At 37.1% G+C, this 26,366-nt stretch overlaps 1 protein-coding gene across 1 annotated transcript in view; it reads left to right on the top strand.

Moving 5' to 3' along the window:
• Positions 1 to 26,366, top strand: part of COL28A1 (collagen type XXVIII alpha 1 chain) — a 212,355-nt gene that overhangs the window by 149,916 nt on the left and 36,073 nt on the right. Inside the window, 3 exon segments of the mRNA XM_049768871.1 lie at positions 21,247 to 21,315; positions 21,999 to 22,079; positions 22,166 to 22,201. Coding sequence (XP_049624828.1) covers positions 21,247 to 21,315; positions 21,999 to 22,079; positions 22,166 to 22,201 — 186 coding nt within the window.

Raw genomic sequence — 26,366 nt, 5'->3', positions numbered from 1 at the left:
TTGGTTGTTTCAAGATTCTGGCTATTGTAAAGAGTGCCACAATTAATATGTGAGAAAGGCATTTTTGTATTGTGGGGTTTTATTGTTGTTCCTAGGGTAGATCCCTAGGAGTGGTATAGTGGTATCAAATGGGGTTCAATGTCCACTTATTTTAGGAATTTCCATATTGTTTTTCATAAAGGCTGGACTAAACATTCCCACCAGCAGTGAATGAGAATGCCTTTCTCTTCATATCCCTGCCAGCACTAATTGTTCTTTTTTTTATATCTTTATTTAAACACCGTGATTATAAATATGATTGTAGTTGCATGGTTTCAGTCATGTAAAGAACACTCTCCCTTCACCAGTGCAACATTCCCAACACTAATGTCCCAAATCTCCTTCCTCCCCACCTCACCCCTGCCTGTACTTGAGGCTTTCTACTTCCCTCGTTCATTCACATTGTTAGGATAGTTCTTAATGTAGTTATTTCTCTAACAGCACTCAACACTCTTTTTTTTTTTATCAACTAATACATGTAGCCATTTATTAATGAGTTAAGTATATAAAGCAATTTTATAAAAACTTAGAAGACAAAAATGATGTACAGTTTAATCTTTTCTGACTTTTCTTTATTTTTAATTTATTTAAACACCTTAATTACATACATGATTGTGTTTGGGTTTCAGTCATGTAAAGAACACCACCCATCACCAGTGCAACATTCCCATCACCAATGTCCCAAGTCTCCCTCCTCCCCACCCGACCCCTGCCTGTACTCTAGACAGGCTCTCCATTTTCCTCATACATTCTCGTTATTAGGACAGTTCAAAATGTAGTTATTTCCCTAACTAAACTCATCACTCTTTGTGGTGAGCTTCCTGAGGTGAGCTGGAACTTCCAGCTCTTTTCTCTTTTGTGTCTGAAAATTATTATTACAAGGGTGTCTTTCATTTTTCTTAAAACCCATAGATGAGTGAGACCATTCTGCGTTTTTCTCTCTCTCTCTGACTTATTTCACTCAGCATAATAGATTCCGTGTACATCCATGTATAGGAAAATTTCATGACTTCATCTCTCCTGACAGCTGCATAATATTCCATTGTGTATATGTACCACAGTTTCTTTAGCCATTCGTCTGTTGAAGGGCATCTTGGTTGTTTCCAGAGTCTTGCTATGGAAAATCGTGCTGCAATGAATATAAGTGTAAGGAAGGGGTTTTTGTATTGTATTTTTGTGTTCCTAGGGTATATTCCTAGGAGTGGTATAGCTGGATCGTATGGGAGCTTGATTTCCAGTTTTTGGAGGAATCTCCATATCGCTTTCCATAAAGGTTGAACTAGACGGCATTCCCACCAGCAGTGGATAAGAGTTCCTTTCTCTCCACATCCCCGCCAACACTGTTGATTCTCATTCTTTGTGATGTGTGCCATTCTCTGGGGTGTGAGGTGGTATCTCATCGTTGTTTTGATTTGCATCTCCCTGATGATTAGTGATGTGGAACATTTTTTCATGTGTCTTTTGGCCATGTGTATTTCTTCTTTGTCAAAGTGTCTGTTCATTTCTTCTCCCCATTTTTTGATGGGGTTAGATGTTTTTTTCTTGTAAAGTTCTGTCAGTGCCTTGTATATTTTGGAGATTAGCCCCTTATCTGATGGGTATTGGGTGAATAGTTTCTCCCACTCAGTGGGGGGCTCTTGTATCCTGGGCACTATTTCCTTTGAGGTGCAGAAGCACTCAACACTCTTTATGGTGAGCTTCATGTTGTGAGCTGGACCTTCCAGCCCTCTTTTCTTTTGTCTCTGAGAATTATTGCAATAATATCAAGGACTTAATCAGGGACTTAGAACATGGCCATTTTAAGCATATGACTATGCATAAGTTTGTAGGCATTGAGCACAGTTAAGAGCTGTACTGTTTGAGCCTGGTAGCTCTGTTTCTTCTAAGGCCCAGAACTCCAAGTGATTCCTGGCTTCCCTAGCCATATCTGTGAGCAACCTAAAGGGTATCTCTGCAGCTAATAAGGTTCTACAGCTAATAAGGTTCTACAGCTAATAAGGTTGTGAGCATAATATAGTCAGGCCAGTAATCCCTTATGTGCACCTGTATGGGTGCCACTGTAATCCCAGTTAGTCCTACAATCAGAATATATACGAACAGTGAATTAAGGGAAAATAACCCATAACCCATAAAGCACCCCATTCATATTGTGAAACTGTAGCACTCTCCACCCCCAGTTATTATAATAACTACAATAAAATGAGTGGTGAAAAATAGATTTTTTTTAAGTTTTAAAGAAAAATTATAACTGGGATAGGTCGGTAGAGGAGAACATGGAGACAGCTGAAGTAATAATGCATGTCTAACAAATTCTGAGACCTACATTCCATCTCTTGTGCTGCATTTCTCACTGATCACTACCATGGGTGTGGCTGTTCTGTGCTTTTTAGGGCCAGTGTACAGCAAGTACTTACCTTGCATCTTGGCCAACCCAAGTTATATCCCTGGAGCCATATATGATTCCAAATCTGCAAGGAATGCTCCCCAAATGCAAAGCCAGGAGTAAGCTCTGAGCACAGCCAGGTGGGCCTCCCCCAAAATAAAACCAATTTTTAAAGGAATGCTTCCATTATGACTTTTTGATGTCACTGTCAATTCTGCTTGAAAAATTTTTACATGGGAATATTTTTCAGGATGACTAGGGACCTAATCTGGAAGAGTGTTGGCTTAGCAGGCACTGTGCTTACAGTGGATAAGAGATTATTGATGTAAGTGAAAGAGCTCATGGGATGAAGTGTTTGTCATATCCATCTCTTCTGTTACAAGTTAACAGAGCACATCAAACTTACAGACAGAAGCATCTCAGAACACAGCAAAGACTGAAGTGTCACATGGAAATGCTCTGTTTGATCAAATTAGATAGGTAACATAATCACAAGAGATTTCCCTTTCACCAGAATAATATGCTGATGATATAAAGCAAGCATTATTTTTCTTTATCAACCTTCACAATTTAAAGTGTAGAGAGAGGTGTTTTCTTTGTCTGTAAAGGACTCCGCCCTGCTGTGAGATTGGCAACTGGGAGAAGCTGAGGGGACCTGTTGTTGGCTTTGTGTGTTTCTCTTCTCTGGTCTCCTGAAGCTCTCTCCTCAGAGGGCTAGGAAGGGCCTAAAAAAATTTTCTCCTGGAGGCCTCAGAAGAGCACGACTGCTTTGCTATGCTGCCGTGCACTCTTTCTAACTAATGAACCCCACCACAACATGCAGAAAAAAAATCACACTACAAGGGTGACAGTGGGGAAACCTCGCAGGCAAACACCACACACAGAGAATGAAGACGATAGCTCTGATGACCCCAAAACATACCAACCATTTGATTATCCTCTCAGATAAGGAGTTTAGAATAGAAATATGGAAGATCCTCATGGAAATCAAAGAAAACATAGCTCTAGCTGAACAGAACACAAAGACAGAAATCAGAAAACACATTTAAAGTGTAATAATGAAGACACATTCATTTTTGTTGTGTATGTAAACATTTTATGGGATTATTATGTTACTGACCCTACCCTGATCGGTGATTGTGCCCTACCCTAGAGTGTGACCTGGCATTCTGCCCCCACCCTAGGGTGGTACCTGATTCTGCTTCCACCATTGGGTGGTACCTGATTCTGGGGTATAAAAACAAGGGTCTGTGGAAGGCGAGGGGCTTTTTGGCTGGAACTGAGGCTGAGACTTTGGACTTCAGTCTTGTCCACTGAATAAAGCTAATATTTCCTCAAGCCTGACTGTCTGCGAGCTGTTTACCCGCCGTTTCACCTCAGAACCGTCGGCTGAACAGGGTGGCAGACGCGTGCTCCGAGCTGGAGGGGAAAGACCTCATCCTCCATCCCTCCATCAGTCAACCTTTTCAGGGGCTGACTTGCAACAATTTTTACAACTGCTATGCATAAAGTTGCCTGCTATGATCACCTTAACAGGAAAACATCTCATATTTCCCTTTGGTACTTTTGAACTTGATGAGACTGAGAGATTAGTTCTAATTCATTTTGTCTAAGTTACATAGTCAAGAGTAAATTGTTGATATATTTAATATATTTAGAATTTCTAAGTTTATGCTTTATGAGTATTGTTTGGTCTTTCCATTCTTTTATTTTTGATTCCTGTTTGGAGGAATTTAGACAAGGTGGTAACATCCATTATTTTCAGGAAGAACACACATTTTTTTGTGAATAATAACATGCTGTTGTAGGCTATACCTTCTCTGTTACATGACTGAAATAGACATGAGAGATGAACTGATACCTATGTACGCCCAGAATAACAGATCCTTGTAAACTAAGGTTAAGCTGAGCTAAATTCTGCAGAGAAAAAGGACACAAAACAGAGCTAGATTCTACGGGAGCTTCAGATGGGGCCTATTCATTACATTATCACTCAAAACCAGGTGCTTAACCAGAAATATAATCATCACCTAGGAAACTGTTAAGCATGCTTGTTTTTCAGTCCCACCACCTGTACCTAATTAATGAATCACTAATTCTAAAACAAGAAAGTAGCTCTTATTTCAAACACACTACACTAGATATGTCTATACACACCAAAGTTTGAAACCATTGCATGAGTGATAGGTTGGTGTGAGAGTAAGTCTCATTTTCAGCTACATAAGTAACAGTCCCTGCTGTCACCAGACCCTTGTAGCGCTGCTGAAGTGGATTGTGAAGGCAACAGAAAGCCTCTGAAAAGAGTCTAATTCTCTGTGCAGAATCACTTATCTACTTTGTTTAACCACCTCCAAGGTCAATGACAGGAGTTACTGATTCATTATATTTAAATTTTCCAAGAAACTGCATGTCTAGCAGGTTGCTATGTTGATGCTGATATTGCTGGGTAGGCTCCTGGCTCTGAGTGATAGGCTAAGTATAAGACTGGCTTCTAAAAAAAAAAAAAAAAAAAAAAAAAAGACTGGCTTCTGCTGATGCTATTTTGTTGGCCATAAGGGGTCATTGATGGTGGGTAGATTGCACTGGTGAAGTGGGGTGTTCTTTTTTATAACTAAAACCCATCAATAAACATGTTTGTAACCATGGTGCTTAAATAAATATATTAATTGAAAAAAGAGACTCCTCACAATTTGATTCTGCCTGAGTTCAGCCTACTTCTCAACAGTCTTATCTCATCTTAGCTGGGAAACTTCCACAGAGAATCTTTTGTGATTTTATTTCCACCTGATTCTCCAAAATATATTATAAAGAATGCCTTGTGCTGGCCTGAGTAGTACTTAGTGAAGTAGGGTACTTGTAAAAGTGGAGATGGGTATAGGTGTGTGTTCACTAGGCTCAATTAAGACAGGTTTCTAGATAGCTATTACTAAAAGTATGGCCAGAAACCACATCCCGTCTCTCTACTCCAGTACCACAGTCCATGTTCTGAAGTAGATCTATTAGAGAGAGAAAGAAAGAAAAAAATGTCTGACCAGAGATAGGAAGGGGAGAGGGCATCAGGGAGGGTGAGAGTAAAACTGGGAACATTGGTGGTAGGAATTGTGCACTAGTGAAAGTTGCTATACATTGTATGACTAATTCAATCATGAACAACTTTATGCTTTGAAAACAACAACAACAACAACTATATTATAAACAACCTTGTAACCATAGTCATTAAGTAAAAAACACACACACACACACACAAAAAGGAAAAAAAGGAAAACCAAAAATAAAGCAAGTGTCACTTTAGAAGTTGGGAAAACATGACACCAATAGAATGTGATTATCCAAAATTCCTAAGGAGACAATTGCTGTGAGAATGAGGCTGTTAATCTTGGTAGCATAGGATACACTTTTTGTATGTGTTTGGTGGCTGAGACTTGCTCATAAAGGCATTGAGTATATTTAAGAGGTGCAAAGAAGGTGACTATATAAAGAGATTTCCAAGTCTGAGAGACAGGAATAAGTAAAAGAGGAAAAAATCCAGGAAGAAAAGCTGGAGTAGGATTTATGTAACATATGTCTTTGGTTGGTTCTGAAATGGCAAGGAAGTGGAAAGTTCTAGAAAGCATATATAAAGATGAACCTGCAGTATAGAGATTTGAAGGACAGGGATTAGAGAATTACAGTGATCTGAATGTGGATGGCCAAGATTATTGAGGATAGCACACAAAAACAGACTTTATAGCTGCAAAACTCTGACAACAACTGGAATAACCAGCTAGAAACTCAGGAGGACATGCCTGGATAAACCATGCCAAACAGTCACCCTTGGGAGCATTCCAAAGTCCCTCGAGAGATAACTATCATCAGCTGTTTGATATATATATATATATATATATATACATACACATATATACATATACATATATTAACTCTTAATGTATATTTAAATTTCATGCAAGATATTCATAAAGTTTGGCAGGCTTTATGGAAAACCTTTGATAAAACCTGCCAAATACACTTCTATATTTAAAAGTATAGGACTAGCTAATGTATGCAACTAAACCCTGCTCAGAAACTCCCTCAAAACCATGTTGCTTTTTGTACTTTGACTTACAAAGTCTTTAATTCTAGTATTTATACTAAAAATTATCATTTTTTAAAAATGGAACAAAAAACCCTAAAAATAGTTTATTAAAAATGTTTTCCTTAATCACCACTCCTGAACACCATTGGGTGTGTTTCCAAAAAATATGGAACACAATTTCTGTCAGTCTAATAAGAAAAAAATTAATCCTAGGAATGGAGACACATTTGTCCAGGAAGCAGTCAAATAGTCCAGTTAAGTGGCTCAGCTATTGCTTATATGCAAACATTCATGTGCTATTTGTTCACTTTCTCATCTGCTAGTAGATAAAACAAATGAAAACAGGGACTAAATGTTTTAAAAAATGACTGTGGGAAATATGCCCAAACTGAACATATTTCATTGTGACTGTTGTGTGCTGAGCTAGACCAATTTAGGCCTTTATGATTTGTCAGATTCTTTTTTGACTGTCAGTAGATTCTGGAGATTGGAAGTCAGTAGGAGTTACCTATCTTCTCCTAGACAACCATGTTACCAAGTGACATGTTTTTACATAAAGCAATTTTCAGACAATTTTAGTCTATATTCAGCTGCTTATTAAAATACAGCCTCAAAACATGTGTTGAAATATTGGTTCAAGTTCCACTGTATGTTTTATTAAGCAGTTTGATCACTAGAAGGCAAATACAACCTATTCTCACAATGAAACCAATTAACCTCTCTGCCAGATTGGTGAAGGAATTTTCATTATGTAGCAGGGTCGTAGGAACCTGCTCTGAATGAGGACTAGATTTAAGATGTTTTGTCAATGGTATTTGGTTGATGATTTCACCTAGTTCTTAATCCTATTCACCATAGTAGTATCTAACTTGTATCACATTTCTAGCTACATGTCTTGGATATCCTTATCACTCTAAGGATAAACTTTTCTGTCATCATCCCCTAAAGAAACAGGTAGCAAAGATAGAATCACCTATCCTTGATGTATGGGCTACTGATTGCAGTATTTCAAGAATTGATATAGTCCCTCTGAAGTGTAAATTAAGTTTAATCTGCACATACATATATTCATGAATCTATCAAACTGAAGTCTATTAAGGTAAATTAAATAAATTATAACACTCAAATTACTTTTTGCTTGAATAGGGAAAATGTCGTTGTAGTGGGTTGAATAATGACTGCTCAAATGTACTTGATCGAAGCCTAATTTGTGAACATTCTCTTATAATTTTACCTTATGATATCCTGTACAATTATTTGGTTTACTTTGGTAGGTTCTAATAAAGTCACAAGTGTCCAAAAATGAAGGAGGAAGAAGAAATTAAACTCTAGAAGAGGTAATGATGATAGAGTAGCAGAAGATGGGGAAGGAGTTAAATAACAGGACTATTAACTGCTAAAAGAGTCAACAAATGTTTTTCTACTGCATCAGCAGAAACCTGCCCTGCTTACACCTTGACTTTAGCTCAATAAAAAACTTTATTTTTAATATCTGACTTCCAAAACTTTAAGCAAATTAAATCTATATTGTTTTAAGCTACCAAATTTATACTAATTCATTGCAGGAACAATAGGAAATGAATAAGATCTTTAATCTTAGTACCAGAGCATCTTGGTCTGACTGATGGATGTTTCCCTGGGAGCTGTTTTGAAAAGCATTGTTGTATATAGCTTGTTCTTGAACTACTGAAAATAAAAATGGCCTTATATTAAGAATAGACTGAAAAACAGCCCCCGAACCATAAAAATACACACTATCCCAGACTCTTGAAGGTCACAATGTAACTAGAGCCCCATTTGAATGAAAATCAAGAATAATGAATGTATGCTATTGCTCTATGAAGTCCACTGAGACCGAATTCTAGCCAGGTAGCTTGAGCAGGACTACATTTTAACAAAAGTCTTACCCAATAATTAAGTAATTCAGACACGGATTCTATTCCTATCCAAATGGGCTATTTTATTGAACAAGCATTATGCTGTCTTAGTTCCCATTAGAGAATGTTAACATCAAAATGGTACATTAAATTAGAGGAATTCAATTTTAAAAGGAAAATATCTTAAAAAACTGTGAACTTTTTATGATCACGTTAGAGTTTGGAAAATTGTCTGGCTTCAACTTTTCTAACAGATAGAACTGAGGAATAAAAATGAGTAGAGCTTCTTGATACCGAGCCTTCTTCCATTCGGGAAGCTAGTTTTCACCAGCATAGGATGTGGGGAGACCACATGACGAAGGCCTCTTCCCAAGTCTCCGGGGTACTGGGGGGGGCTCGGGTGACCCCCAATCATCTTGCCTCTCCTTCCTACTGGATTCCAGGGCCTTCCCTGAGTGTCAGCTCAGGAGGCCAGTGAAGTGGGTGCCGGGGAGGAGTCTAGAGGGGACCTCAGGCCTTCCCCAACCCCCACCCAGCACAAGATGGGTGGGATTGGGACAGTCACTGGCAACATTTTTTTCTCACCATTTTTCTTTTCAAAACTGTGTGGGGCTATATTATAGATGGTTACTTGGATTTTCTAGGTATCAATGTATGTTTGCAATATGCAGAATGTCCATGTTTTATTCTGTCCTTCCCCCCTTGGCCCAGCACCCTACAATCTCATTTCTAATCCTTTACTCCCTCACCCCAACCACCATTACCCCACATTTAACCCTTTTTACCCTCAGTTCTTGGCTCCTCAAGAAGCAGATCATTATCCCCACACAAAGCCAGCTGCCAAACAGCCTGAGAAGATCCCTGCATACTGTTGCTATTGATCTACACTCAAAGTCCTCCTTTTCTCCTGCTTCCTTCATTGTGGACCTTTGCTTGCTAAGAGACTCAGTTTCTGAGAAGTCTCGCCTTAAGAATTTCTCCTAACATGGGATTATTGTGAGTCGTTTATCAGACTGCCACAGGCCGAATCACAGACCAAAGTGGTGCACCAGACTTAACATTCCCCCAACTAATTCAAAAGACATAAAAAGAACATGTATATATCCTTTGAATATCTGATATGTATTCCTTTAACAGCTATTTTAACCCTTACTGAATATTCTTTTATATAATGACAAGTTCCCCCACTGTTTTGTTTTGTTCTTTTCTTTGTGATCTGTTCAATAAGGAATTCTGGTAGAAGAGTCCCTCTGTTTAGAGCTTATGTTATAACTAAGTTACCGGAATCGTTGGACTTGTTCCCTCGACCCCCATATGCACCAATAATACCTTGTGGCATTGTTCCTCTTTGCATAGACACATTAAAACGGGAAAATATTACATATACAAACAAGTTCTGATCTAATAGAGATACGAACACACAAATCTTGTAATGCAGTGAGGACTTACACCTTGAACATAATCATATGACCTGGCTCAGGCCTCAGAAGAATGGGCATTGCCCATTCACCCTTGAACCAAAGATACCATCTACAAAACAACCACGGCTATCTATAATATCACACGGAAGCAATCCTCTACCAGGGAAGACCCTACCACTTCCCTGGCATCCACTTACTCCAAAGAGGGTTCCCTTAACACCCAGAAAACTTAACAGCAACAACAACCTGTTTTCAGGGCAGGGCTCTCCACATTGCCCTCCGTGAGGTGAAAGTAGAGGTCACTCCACATCATCTTGACTTCAATGTAGGATATGCACAGAATCCAGAATCTAGGACCTATAACTACAGAAATCTGACACTAACAAAAGCAAATGTGAGAAAAAATTTTTACTGGGACCACAGAAAATGACTCTGTTGGACAACCTAGTATGCCTGGAGCTGATCTTATGCCAGAAAACTTCAGGGGTAAGATCTCATATTTAGGCCAAGGCTTTTCCTTTCCATTTCCCCCATATATAGCTGGACCTAAGCAAACAACAACAATTGCCACTCTAACACCATTTTTACTATATTTCTTTAACTCTTATTCTTAAAAAAAAAAAAAGAGCTTACTAAACCTTTAGCTAGCTAGGGCTTTAATGAGTTCATCAGTGATTCAATAATTCAAAAATATACTTGCTACTGAACTTTTTCTTATTTCCTTTCTCTTTCATCTCTTTAATTTCTCTTTCCAATTTTTTCTGTTTTTCTGGTTTTTTTTTTTTTTTGATCACACCCGGCAGCACTCAGGGGCTACTCCTGGCTCTATGCTCAGAAATCACCCCTGGCAGGCTTGGGGGACCATATGGAATGCCGGAATTCGAACCACCGTCCTTCTGCATGCAAGGCAAATGCACTACTGCTGTGCTATCTCACCGACCCCTTCTTTCTATTTTTTAATAACTTTGCTTTTGTTCTTCCTGAAACAAATGTATTATGACCAATTGTGTCAACTATATGATGTCTTTTCTTTAAATAAAAAAAGAAAAAATAATGAAAAAAAATGAGTAGATCCTTCAAAGGAACTGTTAGCTTTAACTGTTAACTGAAAGAGAGAATTACCTTTCAAAGCATTGCTGTGAAATTAAATGTAATTTGAAGCGATGTGGTAGAATTGAGGTTTTTTTTCACACTTAAATACCATATGCAATGATGATTATTGAAATTTAGTAAGAATAAGACTGACCTTATTAGTACCTAGCTCAGTATTTTATGTGTGGCACAAGGCTAATGACAGTTGCTAAATAAAACAGGAATTTTGTACAATCAGAACTTAGGGAAAGGAAATGCCAAAATGCTGAACCATTGAATTGTTGTAGTGGTCTGTGGATTAGCACCTTCTACCTTTGGTTAAATTATATGTATTCCACAAATTAAGGGGAAATGCCATTTTACTTCTAAAGTGAACAAACTTTCATAAGAACATAAAAGTCACAGAGCATACGAAAATAATGTCTTTTAATACATAGTGGATTCTAGGTCAAACAGTAGTTTCCCATTCAAGTAGGTCATGCATTTTGCTATCTACAATTTACCCAATGAGTCAGCATCATACATAATATGGACTTCTTTATTAAATCTGACGAAAGGTCACTCAAATATACTTTACTCCCTATCTTCAAATTTATCATTCTCCCGGTCCCAATGATCAGTAACCAACATTAGAAAGGAAGAAAAGCAAAGAAATAGACCTTTCTTTATTTCTAAAATGATTGGGTATCTACTACCAAGTGGTTTAGAAGTTTAGTACACTTGTATAAATGTACAGCAAAGAAAATTCTATACATAAGTAAAATTCTTTCTTTTTGTAGAGTTACTATGGCAAATGCTCTCAACCTAGAATTGACTTGACTGGTGACTAAAAGTTAGAGGTTTCCTTTGTTTTCAATATTTTACCAGGATTCTATAATTTCTCAGACTGACAAATTTTTATGGAGGAAAACTTCAAGCTTCAGACTAAATTGAAAATAATCTAGATTTAATTAATTTTATAATTATTGACTATAGTCCTAATTTTATTATCAAGAAATACAAAGAGTGTTAAAGCAATCAATTAATCCATCAGTGAATAGAAAGGATGTAAACTTAAAAATTAAAATGGTGACATTTTAGAAAGCTGGTGTGGGGTGGGGAGGAAGGACACTTGGGGATATTGGTCATGGGAATGTTGCACTGGTGAAGAATTATATATATATATGTGTGTGTGTGTGTGTGTATTAAAAAATAAAAAAAAGAAAAGAAAAGATAAGGCCTCCCAATTCATACCACGGGGCGGGGGGTGGGGAATGGTGAAATATTTTCACTGAAGTGTGTCTGAATCAGATATTATGGTTGAGTTTTTCTCACCCTCAAATTTTTAGACAGGTTTAATGAAAACTTTATGACATTCCAGAACAACTAAATATTTTTCCTTATAGTAAGGTTTCTAATATACATATATATAATTTAAAAAAGAAATTTTTGTTCTAAGTAATTTTCTCCATTATCCCTGTGAAGTAATAGAGCAAACTTAGGAGACATTGATTAGAACAGGCAGGAAAATAATAGGTGAGGGCTCCCTTCAATCTGCCCAAGGTTAAGGCCAGTTTTCTCTATTAGCATTTATAATAATAATTATAATTTCAATGTAGAGAAACATCATATTACATTAGTATATAAGCAGAGTAAGGTTTATAAACTGACTATAACCCAGTGAAACAAAGTTAATGTTGAACTGAAGTTGGTATGAATGCAATTCCTAGACAATTTATTTCAGTAACAATGTGCATCTCCTGGATTTAAGAAGCAGATGTTATGTCCGGTTGGTGAAAACTCACAAATTTTTTTTTACTTTGGGTCACTTGATATATGTCTAGCTTATAGGTACCCATCCTTTGGGCAATGTATGCTTTAGCATTAACTGCATTGATAAGTATTGATTGATTATAGATATTATTTTAACTTTCATTTCAAAACACTTACCAAAAGGTTGCAAAGATCATTCAAAGAGTTAATTCCCACATATTCTTTATCTAGATTCCTTAAATATTACCCTTACTATATTTGCTTTATCAGAGTTTTTATGTATGTATATCTATGTACATACAAGCATGTTATTTTTATGAAAAACTTGAGATCAAGTTGCATAAATTTTTCTTTGCCCTAATGAATTACCATTTTTACAAGCAGTACATTCATTTGTATATAATACAGTAAAATTATAAAGATCAGAATTGTCATTGACATACTGTTAGTTAATTCATAGACTACTTATTCATCCAGGTGTTTCCTAATTTATTTTAATTTATATATTTTTCTCATTTTTTAGTAAAAAATTACTTATGTCCAATAAAATGCATCCTTTTATGTATGTTTTTACTGATTTAATTAAATGCCTAAGAAAGGCCTAACTTTGGGTAGTTTCCTATCCTTCCCAAGCAGCTAAGCATCTCTGAATATCAGGGACCCAGGATTCATTCCTTGAATATTTTTTCTATCTCCTTCCCCAATTGCTATGTAACATCCTCCCTGACCAAAGGTAACTGCTGTCTTTTCCTTGGAATCATAATATTCTGTCCCACAACAACTTTATTTCTTTCCCTGGACTATTACTACTTGTTCCCCATGGCTGTACCACTAGAGAAACTTTGGTGGCTCATTACCTATCCTTTGAACCCTGATGAAATCTCCCAAAAAAGGCTTATGAGTGTCTACACATTTCTCATGCATCTGAAGTTCTGAAGCATTAATTCATCTTACACTATTCACACTGGACCTTTTCAGTTAGTTAAGAATTTTAGCTGATTTTTTTCTTACTGGTTTATATGACATCTGGCATATGCAGTAGGTAAGTGAATGCTAGGTCTTTATATATATATAAACCTTGCAAGAACCTAGTTTCCTATGATATGAATGAATGGGTTGTAACATAGTTCTGTGAGGAAATCAGAGAAAAAAAGATGTCATTTCATTGGTAATTTAGTATATCTAGTTACTATGTCTTTATGAATGGAAGCAGCTTTCTCTGGTTTACAACAGTCATTTATTTGCCAGGGATCCATGTGCTATTTTGGATCATTTATGAATTTTATTATTCTTCTTACAACACTTTACTGAGAAAATATTTAAAAAGGAAAACAGTTGTTTCTTCAGAAGAAAAAATACTATCAAAATATTTAGGTAGTTATGTATTACCCTTAGAAATATATTTCTCAGAATCTAAAAAATATCATCAGAAAAATTAAAGTTTCAACAAGTTAGATCTAAGAGTAAGATGTTATGGCTAAAAAGCTGGGTATAAAAGCAGTCACCAGGTTTGAAATAAACCAGCTCCTTAGACTTACTCTTTCCTTGAAGAAGTTGTATAAACTGAGCCCTGTAAAAATATAAACAAATATATACCAAGAATATAAACCATCCCACACAGCAAAAAGCTGGCCATCTCAGGAAGAGAAGTCCCCACCCAGCCAAAGCCATGCTTGCTACCTCCATAATCAAGAATTACCATTTCCCTATTATACTTGCCTTATCACTATTCCCTTTGGGAACATCAATCTGATCATACTTCAGGTATGCCAGCTTGGAGGCTGACGTCACCATGGCTTTAAGGAGTGAGTGCAGGCACCCTCCTCCCATATTTTCCTTCTTCTGGGAAGTCAATAACTGCTCCCACAAATGCAGTAACCATTTTCAAACTGGGCCTGCTTCATAGACTCTTTTCTGGAACAAGATGTAACATGTGCTTTGAAAGATTATGGGTACACTGGTCCACACAGCAGAAATTTGACCATCTTGGGAGGAGAGGGTAGCCAAGCTTCCACCCTGCTGAAGCCACATTTGCTTCCTCTATCACCAAGAATCACAATTTTCTCAATGGTCCTGCCTCATTACTAACCCTCTATGGTTCCCTTTGGGTACACTAATCTGACCACACTTTAGGTAAACTGGTTTGGAGCTGATAACACAGGACGTTTTGGAACTGTGAATAAGTAGCATTGATTGCTACAAACTATACAAAATTATTCAGGGACCACAGTAACTATTCAATCTTCTGCATTAAATTCTATGTGATAATTTCCAGAGGGACAGTACAGCAGGTAGAAAACATGTGGAAAAAAATGGGTGTTGGTGGGCTGGAAAGATAGCATGGAGGTAGGGCTTTTTGCCCTGCATGCAGAAGGATGGTGGTTTAAATCCTGTCATCCCATATGATCCCTTGAGCCTGCCAGGAATGATTTCTGAGCACAGAGCCAGGAGTAATCCCTGCGGGGTGTGACCCTAAAAGCAAAAAATAAATAAACAAAATAGAATGAGTGTTGGACCTTATTGAATGCTTTCTCTGCATCTATTGATATGATCATGTAGTTTTTATTTTTTGTTGATAGGATGTATTATTTTGATTAATTTACGTATGTTAAAACATCCTTGCAATTCTGGAATGAAACCTACTTGTCATAGTGTATGACATTCTTGATGAGGCATTGTATCCTATTTGTTAGAATATTTATTTAGGATATTTGCATCTGTGTTCATCAGAGATATTAGTCTGTAGTTTTCTTTCTTTGAAGCATCTCTGTCTGGTTTTGGTATCAGGGTGATGTTAGCTTCATAAAAACTATTGGAGTGTTCCTAATTCTTCAATTTCATGAAAGAACCTGAAAAGGATAGGTAATAGTTCCTCTTGAAAGGTTTGAAAACAACCAAGATGTCCTTTAACAGATGAATGGCTAAAGAAACTATGGTACATATACACAATGAAATATTATGCAGCCATCAAGAGAGATGAAGTCATGAAATTTTCCTATACTTGGTTGTACATGGAACCTATTATGTTAAGTGAAATAAGTCAGAGGGAGAGAGAAAGACACAGAATAGTCTCATTCATCTATGGGTTTTAAGAAAAATAAAAGACGTTATTGTAATAATGCCCAGAGATAATAGAGATAAGGGCTGAAAGGACCAACTCATGATATGAAGCTCACTACAAAGAGTGATGAGTGCAGTTAGAGATATAACTACATTGACAACTATGGTGACAATGTTAATGACTGAGATAAGTAGAATGCTTGTCTCCTATATAGGCGGGGTGGATGGAGTTGGGAGTCAGGGGGCATTGTTGGTCAAAATATTGCACTGCCAAAGGTGGGTGTATTTTTATGACTGAAACCCAACTACAACCATTTTTATAATTAAGGTGCTTGAACAAAGATTTTTTTTTGGTTTTTGGGGTACACTCATTTGACGCTACTCCTGGCTATGCGCTCAGAAATCACCCCTGAATTGGGGGGACCATATGGGACACCAGGGGATCGAACCGCGGTCCGTCCTACGCTAGCGCTTGCAAGGCAGACACCTTATCTCTAGCGCCACCTTTCGGGCCCCAAATAAAGATATTTTTTAATTAATTAAAAATTCTAACTTGCCTTTAGTTATTTAAGTTTTCTAAATGTATGATGTATCAAATCACATTTATTAATAAAAATCAGCTATTAAAAAAAGATGGCTTTTGAATCTTCCCAGGTTGACTGGGGTCTGGGCTGATAACTTTGGAGCTTTTTATGAATAGGGGAAGGTTCCCACAGCTCACAGCCAAAACTGACACCCTTCAACAGCAACAACCTAGTTCCACAACTTTACCTTATCAAGCTGCCAAGCCACTTAAATTTTCTGTAGATACTGAACCATGCATGCCCCAACATCTCTAAATTTCACAGTAATGTCAGTTTGTTAAGATCACAGCAAATCTGATGGGAAAGTTACATAGAAGACTGCCATGTTCATTGAGCCTACACACTAACACAGAATGCTCAACTAGCACCAATTGCAGCCCAGTAAATCCTTAGATAATGACTTTAATAACATTGAGAGATATAACATTATTACAAATTGACTATTTTTATCTAAGTTATGATTATTACATTTCCTTTATTATTTAACAAACATTATGAAGTAAATTTGTTTCTGTCTTCAAGAGATCAGGCTAGAGTGATGGGTTGGGAACTGGGGACGCTTCCACACTGGTGGAAAGTAATCCCACAAATGGTGAAATTTGATGTTTGAACACTTAGTGCCTGAAACAACTGTATTATAAACATCTTGGTAAATACAGTGTTATAATAATGAAAAATTTTTAAAGAAGAAGCCAGTGGAGTGATGAGAGTATGGGAGGGGGTAAGGAAGAGGGAGAATAAAGAGACACAACATAAGGAAGTAATGGAGGGTGTTGGGCACTTCAGTAGTGATGAGGTGATGTAACTGATGAACACTGAAACCATAAATGTTAATACTATTATAAAAATGTGATCTAAACTATAATATTTTTAAACTTTAAAAAGAAACAAGTTTCAATTTATCTAATTATAACTTCAAATAGACAAGTCTATTCCTGTAGTTTCTTTTGAACTCATTTATCATATTACTGAGGTATAAGGGAAAAAAAAAACCTAACTGGATAGCAAGCATTCACCCTTGCCAAATGAAGACATGGGTTGACTTGCTAAAGGTTTCTATCCAGATTAAAAAAAGAAAGAAATCCTTCAAGTATTTTCAAGGGGAAGTAGTGATTAAAAGACCAAAAAACCCTTTTATTATAGATAAACCCAGCTTCCTATAATGACTACAGTGTTAAAAAGTATATATGAAATATCTATATTATAAAGTAATGTAAAATATATTCCTGTTCATGGAGCTAAAAATGATAATTGACTCCTCTGAGGTTTTTATCCTCAGGCCAGAACCATGAAGCTCCAATAGCTTTTAACTTTGCTGGCAATGTGCAATTTCTTAGAGGTAATGAGTCAAACATTTATTGAATATCTTCTCTCTCTCTCTCTCTCTCTCTCTCTCTCTCTATATATATATATATATATATATGCCAATTTTATATATTAGCTATTGTAAGATCTGGAAAATTTGTATAAAAAGATTATTATAAATATATGTCATAACCCAGTGGGCTAAATAAATAAAGTTCAGTGACCATTCTCCACCTCACTGGCTCACTGTGTCTTTGTTCCATCCTGTCCTGTTCTCTGAAATTGGAACAATCATAGATTTCCTTTAACTGTTCTCCCATGGATGTTTACTCTTGTTTACACCTCATTTAGAACCTTTGTATCATCAAGTCAGGTGGCAGCAGTCCCAAACATCTCCCTGTCAACCCCAAACTACCATTACAAGTAACTGGGTCCTTGCTGAATAAAAATGTCCTCAATAATCTTATGAAACCATCTGAGATTAATTTTTACCAATTGTCACTTAGGGATGCAGCATTCTTAAGAGAATAAATTTCTGATCATTATTTTCTTTTTATTTAGAAGAGAAAACAGCAGAATCTCTGGCAAACATCTTTTCATTGCCCTTCCCGTTGCTCTATAATTGGCCTTCGAGTCTGCATAGCAGACCTTTCTATCCTGAGAGTTTCAGTAGAGACAGTAGGAGCTCCCCTTTAGAAGACTATGGTTTTCAATAATGGAATAGTTTGATATTTGCTCTCCACATATTCCTTTACACATTCCTTTACTCCATCTCATCCAAGTAAGGAACACAATCTTTGGAAACAGCAGAATTTTCTCCTCTATTTTATTTCAGCATGGAAGCTAAATGCTGGTCTATTGTTTCAGAATTATTAAACTGGCACCAAGTCCTTCTCAATTTTCTTGAGCTTTCAATTCCACGGGTTTTTTTGATTAGGAAAATAAAAACAATTATTATTTTTTCCATGATGTACTAGGGCACATGCCTCACAGGTGGTCAATGCAGATTCAATGCCTAGCACTACATATGTTTCTCTAAGCCCTGCCAGAAGTGACCCTTGAACATGTGGTCAAGAGTAAGCTCTGAGCACCTCTTTGTATGCTACGCCCCCCCAAAATGTATTTTGCCTTGATTATAAACTAAATAAATATCAATAATCTTTATCTCCCTCCTCCAGTCAACAAAACAATTAATAACTCTGTTCAGGGATTAGTTCCCTTGAACAGGTTTGAAACTTTTCAAACGCTGTCTGGGCCCTCTATGGGCCTTCTTTACTACAGCATTGTGTTTTCCTCAAGGGATCCTGCACAAAAATACTTCCAGTGAGTGATCTCTGTGCAATCTGACCATTGTAAGGTTTCTAAATCATCTAGAGCTGAATTAAGGAGGCAAAATTATAACCTGATTCCAGCATTCACTTAGAAATACAACACAAAAATGATGATAAGGATCTTAGAATTCAGCAAGTTGGTTCATTGTAAGAGGTTGCAGTTTTGGGAAAAGAAACTGGGCATTTCATGGCAAATAGAGTATTTCCACTTGCATGCATTTGTTTTGTGCCCTCTATATAAAGTTCATTTTAATTAAAAATTTCCCTCTGGGGATATGAGTATTCATGAAGGAATTATTTGTAGTTGAAAAATGGTAGAAAAATCCTCATGGGTAAACTGTGGGCTAGTTAACAGGACTCTTGGGTTAACTATGAACAGCCTGTTTCATGCAGTACAATACAGCAGAGAAAATAAATAAGCAGATGTAACCCCGATATTTAAGTAGATAATTATTATATTAAAGACACAAATTAGGTGAACTCTGGAATAGTCTTTAACAAGCCTCTGTGATTTCTTTCAAGATTGGCTTTTAAAGCCTTTTCTATCTCTCTGGAGTGGTGACTGTCAAGCCTTAACATGTTTATGACAAAATGCACATATATTACTCCAACCACAATATGGACTCCCTTTTAGTTAGTCTGGAGATTCTATCAACACACCAGTGATTCTACTAAATGTACTAGTGATATATTTGAGAAGGAAATTAAAAATAATCAAATCAGGGGCCGGAGAGATAGTATGGAGGCAAGGCATTTGCCTTGCAATCAGAAGGACGGTGATTCAAATCCCGTCATACCATATAGTCCCATGAGCCTGCCAGGAGCGATTTCTGAGCATAGAGCCAGGAGTAACACCCGAGCGCTGCCAGGTGTGACCCCCCCCCCAAAAAAAAACCCAAAAATCAAATCAAATTCCAAAATTCCTTCAAATTTTTATCAGAAAATTATTGCTAATAGTGATTTGGAGTTACAAAGAAGTCACATATAGGTTTCAAGAAACATCAATATTATAACTGTGTATTCACTAGTGATTATTCTTGTTTCATGGTCAACATCATGAAAATCTTTTAAATCCATGTTGTTAAGGAATGGGAACAAGAAATAACACTAGTATAAAATGCAGCAAGTTAAAAATATTCTGAAATAAGAACATTTTTATTTTCTGAATTAAGGGTGGGTTTAATTTAAATAAGTTGATTAATGTTGCTGTACATTACCAGGAATTAAACTACCAGTATATAGTGAATTGTATAAACAGTTCCTTGATATTAATTGGAGAAATGTTTACAGCATTATTAGTATAATACATTTCTTTAAACGTAACAACACAGAAAAATTTACTGATGCCAAAAATTACCATTAAAGCCACAGATGCTTATTGTTTTGAATTGATTGGTATCCATCCTATTTATAGTTTGATATTAGCAAAATGGAAATATTTAGGCAAATACAATAACAGGTGAGTAAATCAACTTCCCTCACTTCTAACACAGATTCAATAATTTTTTTGTTTGTTTTTGGGTCACACCCGGCCACAATCAGGGGTTACTCCTGGCTCTATGCTCAGAAATCACTCCTGGAAGGCTCAGGGGACAACATGGGATGCCGGGATTTGAACCACCGACCTCCTGCATGCAAAGCAAATGCCTTACCTCCATGCTTTCCAGCCCCAGATTCAGTACCGTATTTGCCCTCGTATAAGATGTCTGGGCGTATAAGACGACCCCCTAATTTTGCAGTTAAAACATAGGTTTAGGCCTATATTCGCTGTATCAGACAGAACGTTCCTGTGCTGCAAGTGTATGTACCAGAGTGAGCCAATCACAACAAGCAAAGGCTCAAAGGTTATACTGTAATAGACTTTCTCTCTGACTCTGGCCAATCTGAGCAGGCTTTTTACAGAGTAGATTCGGGTCCAGAACATTGTCTAATTTGCATGCATAAAAAGCCTGCTTGGATTGGCTGAGTTAGAGAGGCGGTCCGAGCAGCCTTGCAGTGATTGGTGCAGGATAGAGTTGGAAAATTCGTTTTGTGGCAATATTCAGACAGTTTTCATTTAGTGGCACATTGAAACATTTTTCGGGATATACTCGGCATATAAGACGACCCCCAATTTTCGGTTGACTTTTTTTGGTTTCAAAAGTCATCTTATATGTCGTAAAATACAGTAATTTATTTTATGAAGAACTGAATTAATGTTGTATCCCCCCCCAACTTTTGGTGATGTTATATGCAATTTAGAACTTGCAATTATGCTTCTGACTTAAAGAATGTTGTCAGTTATCTTAAAAAACAACACAAATGTTGCCTTCTCATTGTGTATTGTTTAGGGAGAACAAGGCCCTCAAGGCTTTCCAGGGATAAAAGGCATGGTGGGTCATGGCCTCCCAGGCAAGAAGGTAAGTTTTTCAGTACCTCAGAAAAATGAACAGGCTCAGACATTCAGTGGGTAGAACTGAGCTTTGGAAGAGCTTACATATAGTCATTCTCATTATAATCCTTTTTGTAATATTTTTCTTAGTGAAAAATGACAGCTTGTGGTAAATATTGTTCCTTTTCTAACTGCACATATGTTTACTTTATAAAGTCTTACTGCCCTCATCTTTAAATGTCAGCTGATAAAGGAATAACTCCTTATGGCATACTATACAGAAGGTAACAGATAACTCAGCCATAATAAATGAGTTTTCTGAATGTCATAAGCCCACCGTATAGTCTCTTCAGGTCTCTTATCAAGACTTTAGTTCATCATGAATTAGATTAGGGCTAGGGTATATAAGTAAAAATGCTCCTTACTCCCCCTTACAAAGTGCCCCATAGGGAGGGAGGGAGGGAGGGAGGAAAATTGGGGACAATGGTGGTGGGAAACGTTCATGGGTGAAGGGGGATGTACAATGTAAGAGTGAAACTCAATTTTGAACAACTTTGTAATCACGGTTTTAAAATAAAAAGTATATAAAAAAAGAATTACAAGTCTTCAAGAGTGACAATTTCAAATAAACTTATTTTATTTAGAAAGTTTATTACTTGAGTTTAATATTCATGCTCTAACTGGTTGTTTTATTTTTATGATGTTATAAAGGGAGAACATGGAGAACAGGGTGATGTGGGAAAAAAAGGTGATAAAGGGGAAATTGGAGAGCCTGGATCTCCAGGAAAACAGGTAAGAAGTTATTTCAAAGGTGTTTCTATAATTTTCTACATCTGGTTTCAGCCTATATTGATTGTCACTCTTCTCCCATTAAGTAGGGGTTACAAGGACCAAAAGGAGACATAGGACTTATGGTGAGTATAGATCCTAGAGGGTAATTGAGGTTTGTGCTCGCAAAATTACCACCTTTATGTTTCAGCTTTAGAAGTAGGTATGCTTTTAAAAAATCGGTAACTATACAATTGCAAAGTTATTTATGATTGGGCCTGAGGCATACAATATTTCAGCACAGATTCCTTTAACAGTGCCCACCTCCTTCTACCTATAACCACACCCACACTTCATTTGCCTCTCATCTACCAGTAAGAAAGGTCCTTTAAAAAACACAAAAAAGTTTTGGCACTGTGATTTATAGTGCTGTTTCTGATAAGAATTCATAATAACACTTTACCACCTTTCATCACCCCTTTCTCCTCCTGGTTGAATGCTTCCCTCCCTGTAGATTTGCCTTCTCTCAGTTCTCCCCAGTCCCCTCAAGTGGCATGTTTCTGAGGCAGCTATTCTTTTGATGAAGAATTACAAATGCTATTTTTTATTTTTAATATTTTATTGTAACCATTGTGATTAAAGAAGCCTTCATAGTTGAATTTCAGACATACAATGAATAAGGGACAATCTTAACACCAGAGTCTGCCTCCCTCCATCAATGTTCCCCAAGTGCATACCATACCATACCATACCATCCCCTCTGGCCCCAAGTTGCAAGTATAACTGGCCCATTATAAACTTAGATTGTTAAAGCTAGAGTCTCTTGATTGCATTGTTATTGCCTTTGTCTTGGATATTTAGTTCTGTCTTTCTAAACACTATCAATGAACCTGAGACCACTTGGCCCCGGACCACCATCCTTTCATATTTGTGATTTTTCCTTTTCCACTCAGTTTCTTGCCTTCTCCTTGCTGTACTATGGGGCCAATAGTGCTTGAGACAACTCCCATTTAGGCCATTGCATTTCTCATTTCTCATTTCTCATCTCTCATCTCTCTCTCTCTCTCTCTCTCTCTCTCTCTCTCTCTCTCTCTCTCTCTCCCCTTTTTGGGACACACCTGGTGATACTCAGGGATCACTCCTGGCTATGCACTCAGAAATAGTTCCTGGCTTGGGGGACCATGTAGGACGTCAGGGAATCAAACCAAACCGCCATCCATCCTAAGTCAGCACATGCAAGGCAAACGGCCTACTGCTTGTGCCATGGCTCTGGCCCCAAGACCATTGCATTTATCCCTGAAGTTATTCTAAATACCACACATAAGTGATATTATGTATTAATCCTTCTTCTTCTTTTCTCACTAACTACCATTGTCAATATAGTTGTTAGTGTAGTTATTTCTCTAACTACACTTTCCACTCTGTGGTAAGCTTCATATCATTGTTGGTCCTTTTAGTCCTCATCTCTGTTGTCATAAAAGTGTCTTTTATTTTTCTTAAATCTCACTGTTGAATGAAATTATTCTGTGTCTATCTCTCTCTCCTATTTATTTCACTCAGCATAATAGTTTTCATGTCCATCCATGTACAGGAAAATTTTATGATGTCATTTTCCCTAAGGCTGCATGGTATTCCATTGTACATATGTACCACAGTTTCTTTAGAAACACATCTGTTGTTGGGCATCTGAGTTGTTTCCAGGTAATGGCTATTGTAAATAGTGCTACAATGAATATAGGTGTGCAGAAGAAATTTTTGTATTTGTGCTTTTCTGTTCGTAGGTATATCCCTAGGAGTGGTATAGCTGGATCATATGGGAGCTCAATGTCCAGTTTTTTGAGGAATCTCCATATTGTTTTCCAGAAAGGATGGACTAGATGGCATTCCCACCAGCAATAAATTAGAGTTCCTTTCTCTCCACATCCCCGCCAGCACTGTCTGTTCTTGTTCTTCTTGTTCTTTGTGATGTGTGCCAGTCTCTGTGGCATGAGATGGTACCTCATTTTTGTTGGGATTTGCATCTTCCTGATGATTAATGATGGAGAGCATTTTGTAATGTGACTTTTGGCCATTTGTATTTCTTCTTTGAGGAAATATCTGTTCATATATTCTCCCTATTTTTTGATGGAGTTAGATGGTTTTTTTTCTTATTAACCTCTTTCAGTATATTGTATATCTTAAATATTAGCCCCATATCTGATGAGTATTGGATGAATAGTTTCTCTCATTCTGTGGGTAGCCTTTGTATCCTCGTCACTATTTCCTTTGAGATGCAGAAGCTTCTCAGCTTAACAGTCCCATTTGTTTTTGTTTGGATAGTGTTGGTAATTCTTTGAAGATGCCGTTAGTGTCAATATCATGGATTGATTTACCTATGTGTTGTTCTATATACCTTGTGGTTCTAGTCTGATATCAAGGTCCTTAATCCATTTGAATTTGACCTTTGTGCATGGTCTTACATGGAGGTCTGAGCTCACTTTTTTTGCATGTGCCTAAACAGTTGTTTCAGCACCACTTGTTGAAGAGGCTTTCCTTGCTCCATTTTGGAATTCTTGCCCCTTTATCAAAGATTAATTGATTGTATATATGGGAAATATTCTCTGAATACTCAAGTCTATTCCAATGATCTGAGGGTTTGTCTTTATTCCAATTCCATGCTGTTTTAATTACCATTGCTTTGTAGTACAATCTAAAGTTGGGGAAAGTGATGCCTCCCATTTTCTTTTTCCTAAGGGTTGCTTTAGCTATTCATGGATTTTTATTGTTCCAAGTGAATTTCAGGAGTGTTTGATTCACTTTTATGAAGAATGCCATGGCTATCTTTAGAGGAAGTGCATTAAATATATACAATGCCTTGGTGAGTATTGCCATTTTAATGATATTATTCCTCTCAATCCATGAACAGGGTATGTGTATCCATTTTCTTATATCCTCTTTTATTTTTTGAGGTAGTTTTGTAGTTTCTTTTGTATAGGTCCTTCACCTCTTTAGTTAAATTGACTCCAAGGTATTTGAGTTTCTGTGGCACTAGTGTGAATGAAATTGATTTTTAAATGTCCATTTCTTCTCTATCATTATTGGTGTGTAAGAAGGCCATTAATTTTTGTGTGTTATTTTTGCAGCCTGACACTTTGCTGTATGAATCTTTTGTTTCTAGAAGCTTTTTGGCAGAGTCTTTAGGATTTTCTAAAGATAGTATAATTTCATCTATTAGCAAACAGTGAGAGCTTGACTTCTTCCTTTCCTATTTTTTCCTATTCCTATTTCTTCCTTTCCTATTTCAAAGATGCCCTTGAAATATTTTTCTTGTCTAATTGCTATGGCATGTACTTCCAGTACTATGTTGAATGTTGAATAGAAATGATAAGAGGGAGCAGCCTTGTCTTGTACCATATTTATATAAATATAAACTAAAAGGCTTTTAGTTTATCTCCATTGAGAATAATATTTGCCATTGGCTTGTGGTAGATGGTCTTGACTATCTTGAGTAAAGTTCTTTCTATTCCCATCTTGTTGAGAGTTTTTTTTCATGAATGGGTGTTGGACCTTTCCAAATGATTTCTCTGCTTTTATTGATATGATCATATGGGTTTTTTTGTTTATATGGTGTGTTATGTTTATTGATTTACATATGTTAAACCATCCTTGCATTTCTGTAATGAAACCTACTTGGACATGGTGTATGACCTTCTTGATGAGGCATTGGAGCCTATTTGTTAGAATTTTGTTGAGGATCTTTGCATCTGTGTTCATCAGGGTTACTGGTCTGTAGATTATTTCCTTCCTTCCTTCCTTCCTTCCTTCCTTCCTTCCTTCCTTCTTTCCTCCATCCCTCCCTCCCTCCTCCCTCTCTCCCACCCTCCCTTCCTCCCTCCCTCCTTCCCTCCTTCCCTCCTTCTTTCCTTCCTTCCTTCCTTCCTTCCTTCCTTCCTCCCTTCCTCCCTTCCTTCCTTCCTTCCTTCCTTCCTACCTTCCTTCCTTCCCTCCCTCCTTCCTTCCTTCCTTCCTTCCTTCCTTCCTTCCTTCCTTCCTTCCTTCCTTCCTTCCTTCCTTCCTTCCTTCCCTCCTTCCTTCCTTCCTTCCTTCTTTTCTTTCTTCTTTCTTTTCTGAAGCATCTTTGTCTGGTTTTGGTATAAGGGTGATGTTAGCTTCATAAAAACTATTTGGGAGTGTTTCTGTTTCTTCATTCTCCTGAAAGAGCCTAAAAAGGATTGGTAGTGGTTTCTCTTGAAAGGTTTGAAAGAATTCGTTAGTGAATCAATCTGGACCTGGTATTTTGTTTTTGGGAAGACTTTGATTACTATTTTAATT

This window comes from Suncus etruscus, chromosome 1 (genome assembly GCF_024139225.1).
Source record: "Suncus etruscus isolate mSunEtr1 chromosome 1, mSunEtr1.pri.cur, whole genome shotgun sequence".
Lineage (NCBI taxonomy): Eukaryota > Metazoa > Chordata > Mammalia > Eulipotyphla > Soricidae > Suncus > Suncus etruscus.
The sequence above is the reverse complement of the archived record's forward strand: the minus strand, read 5'-3'. Positions and strand labels throughout refer to the sequence as shown.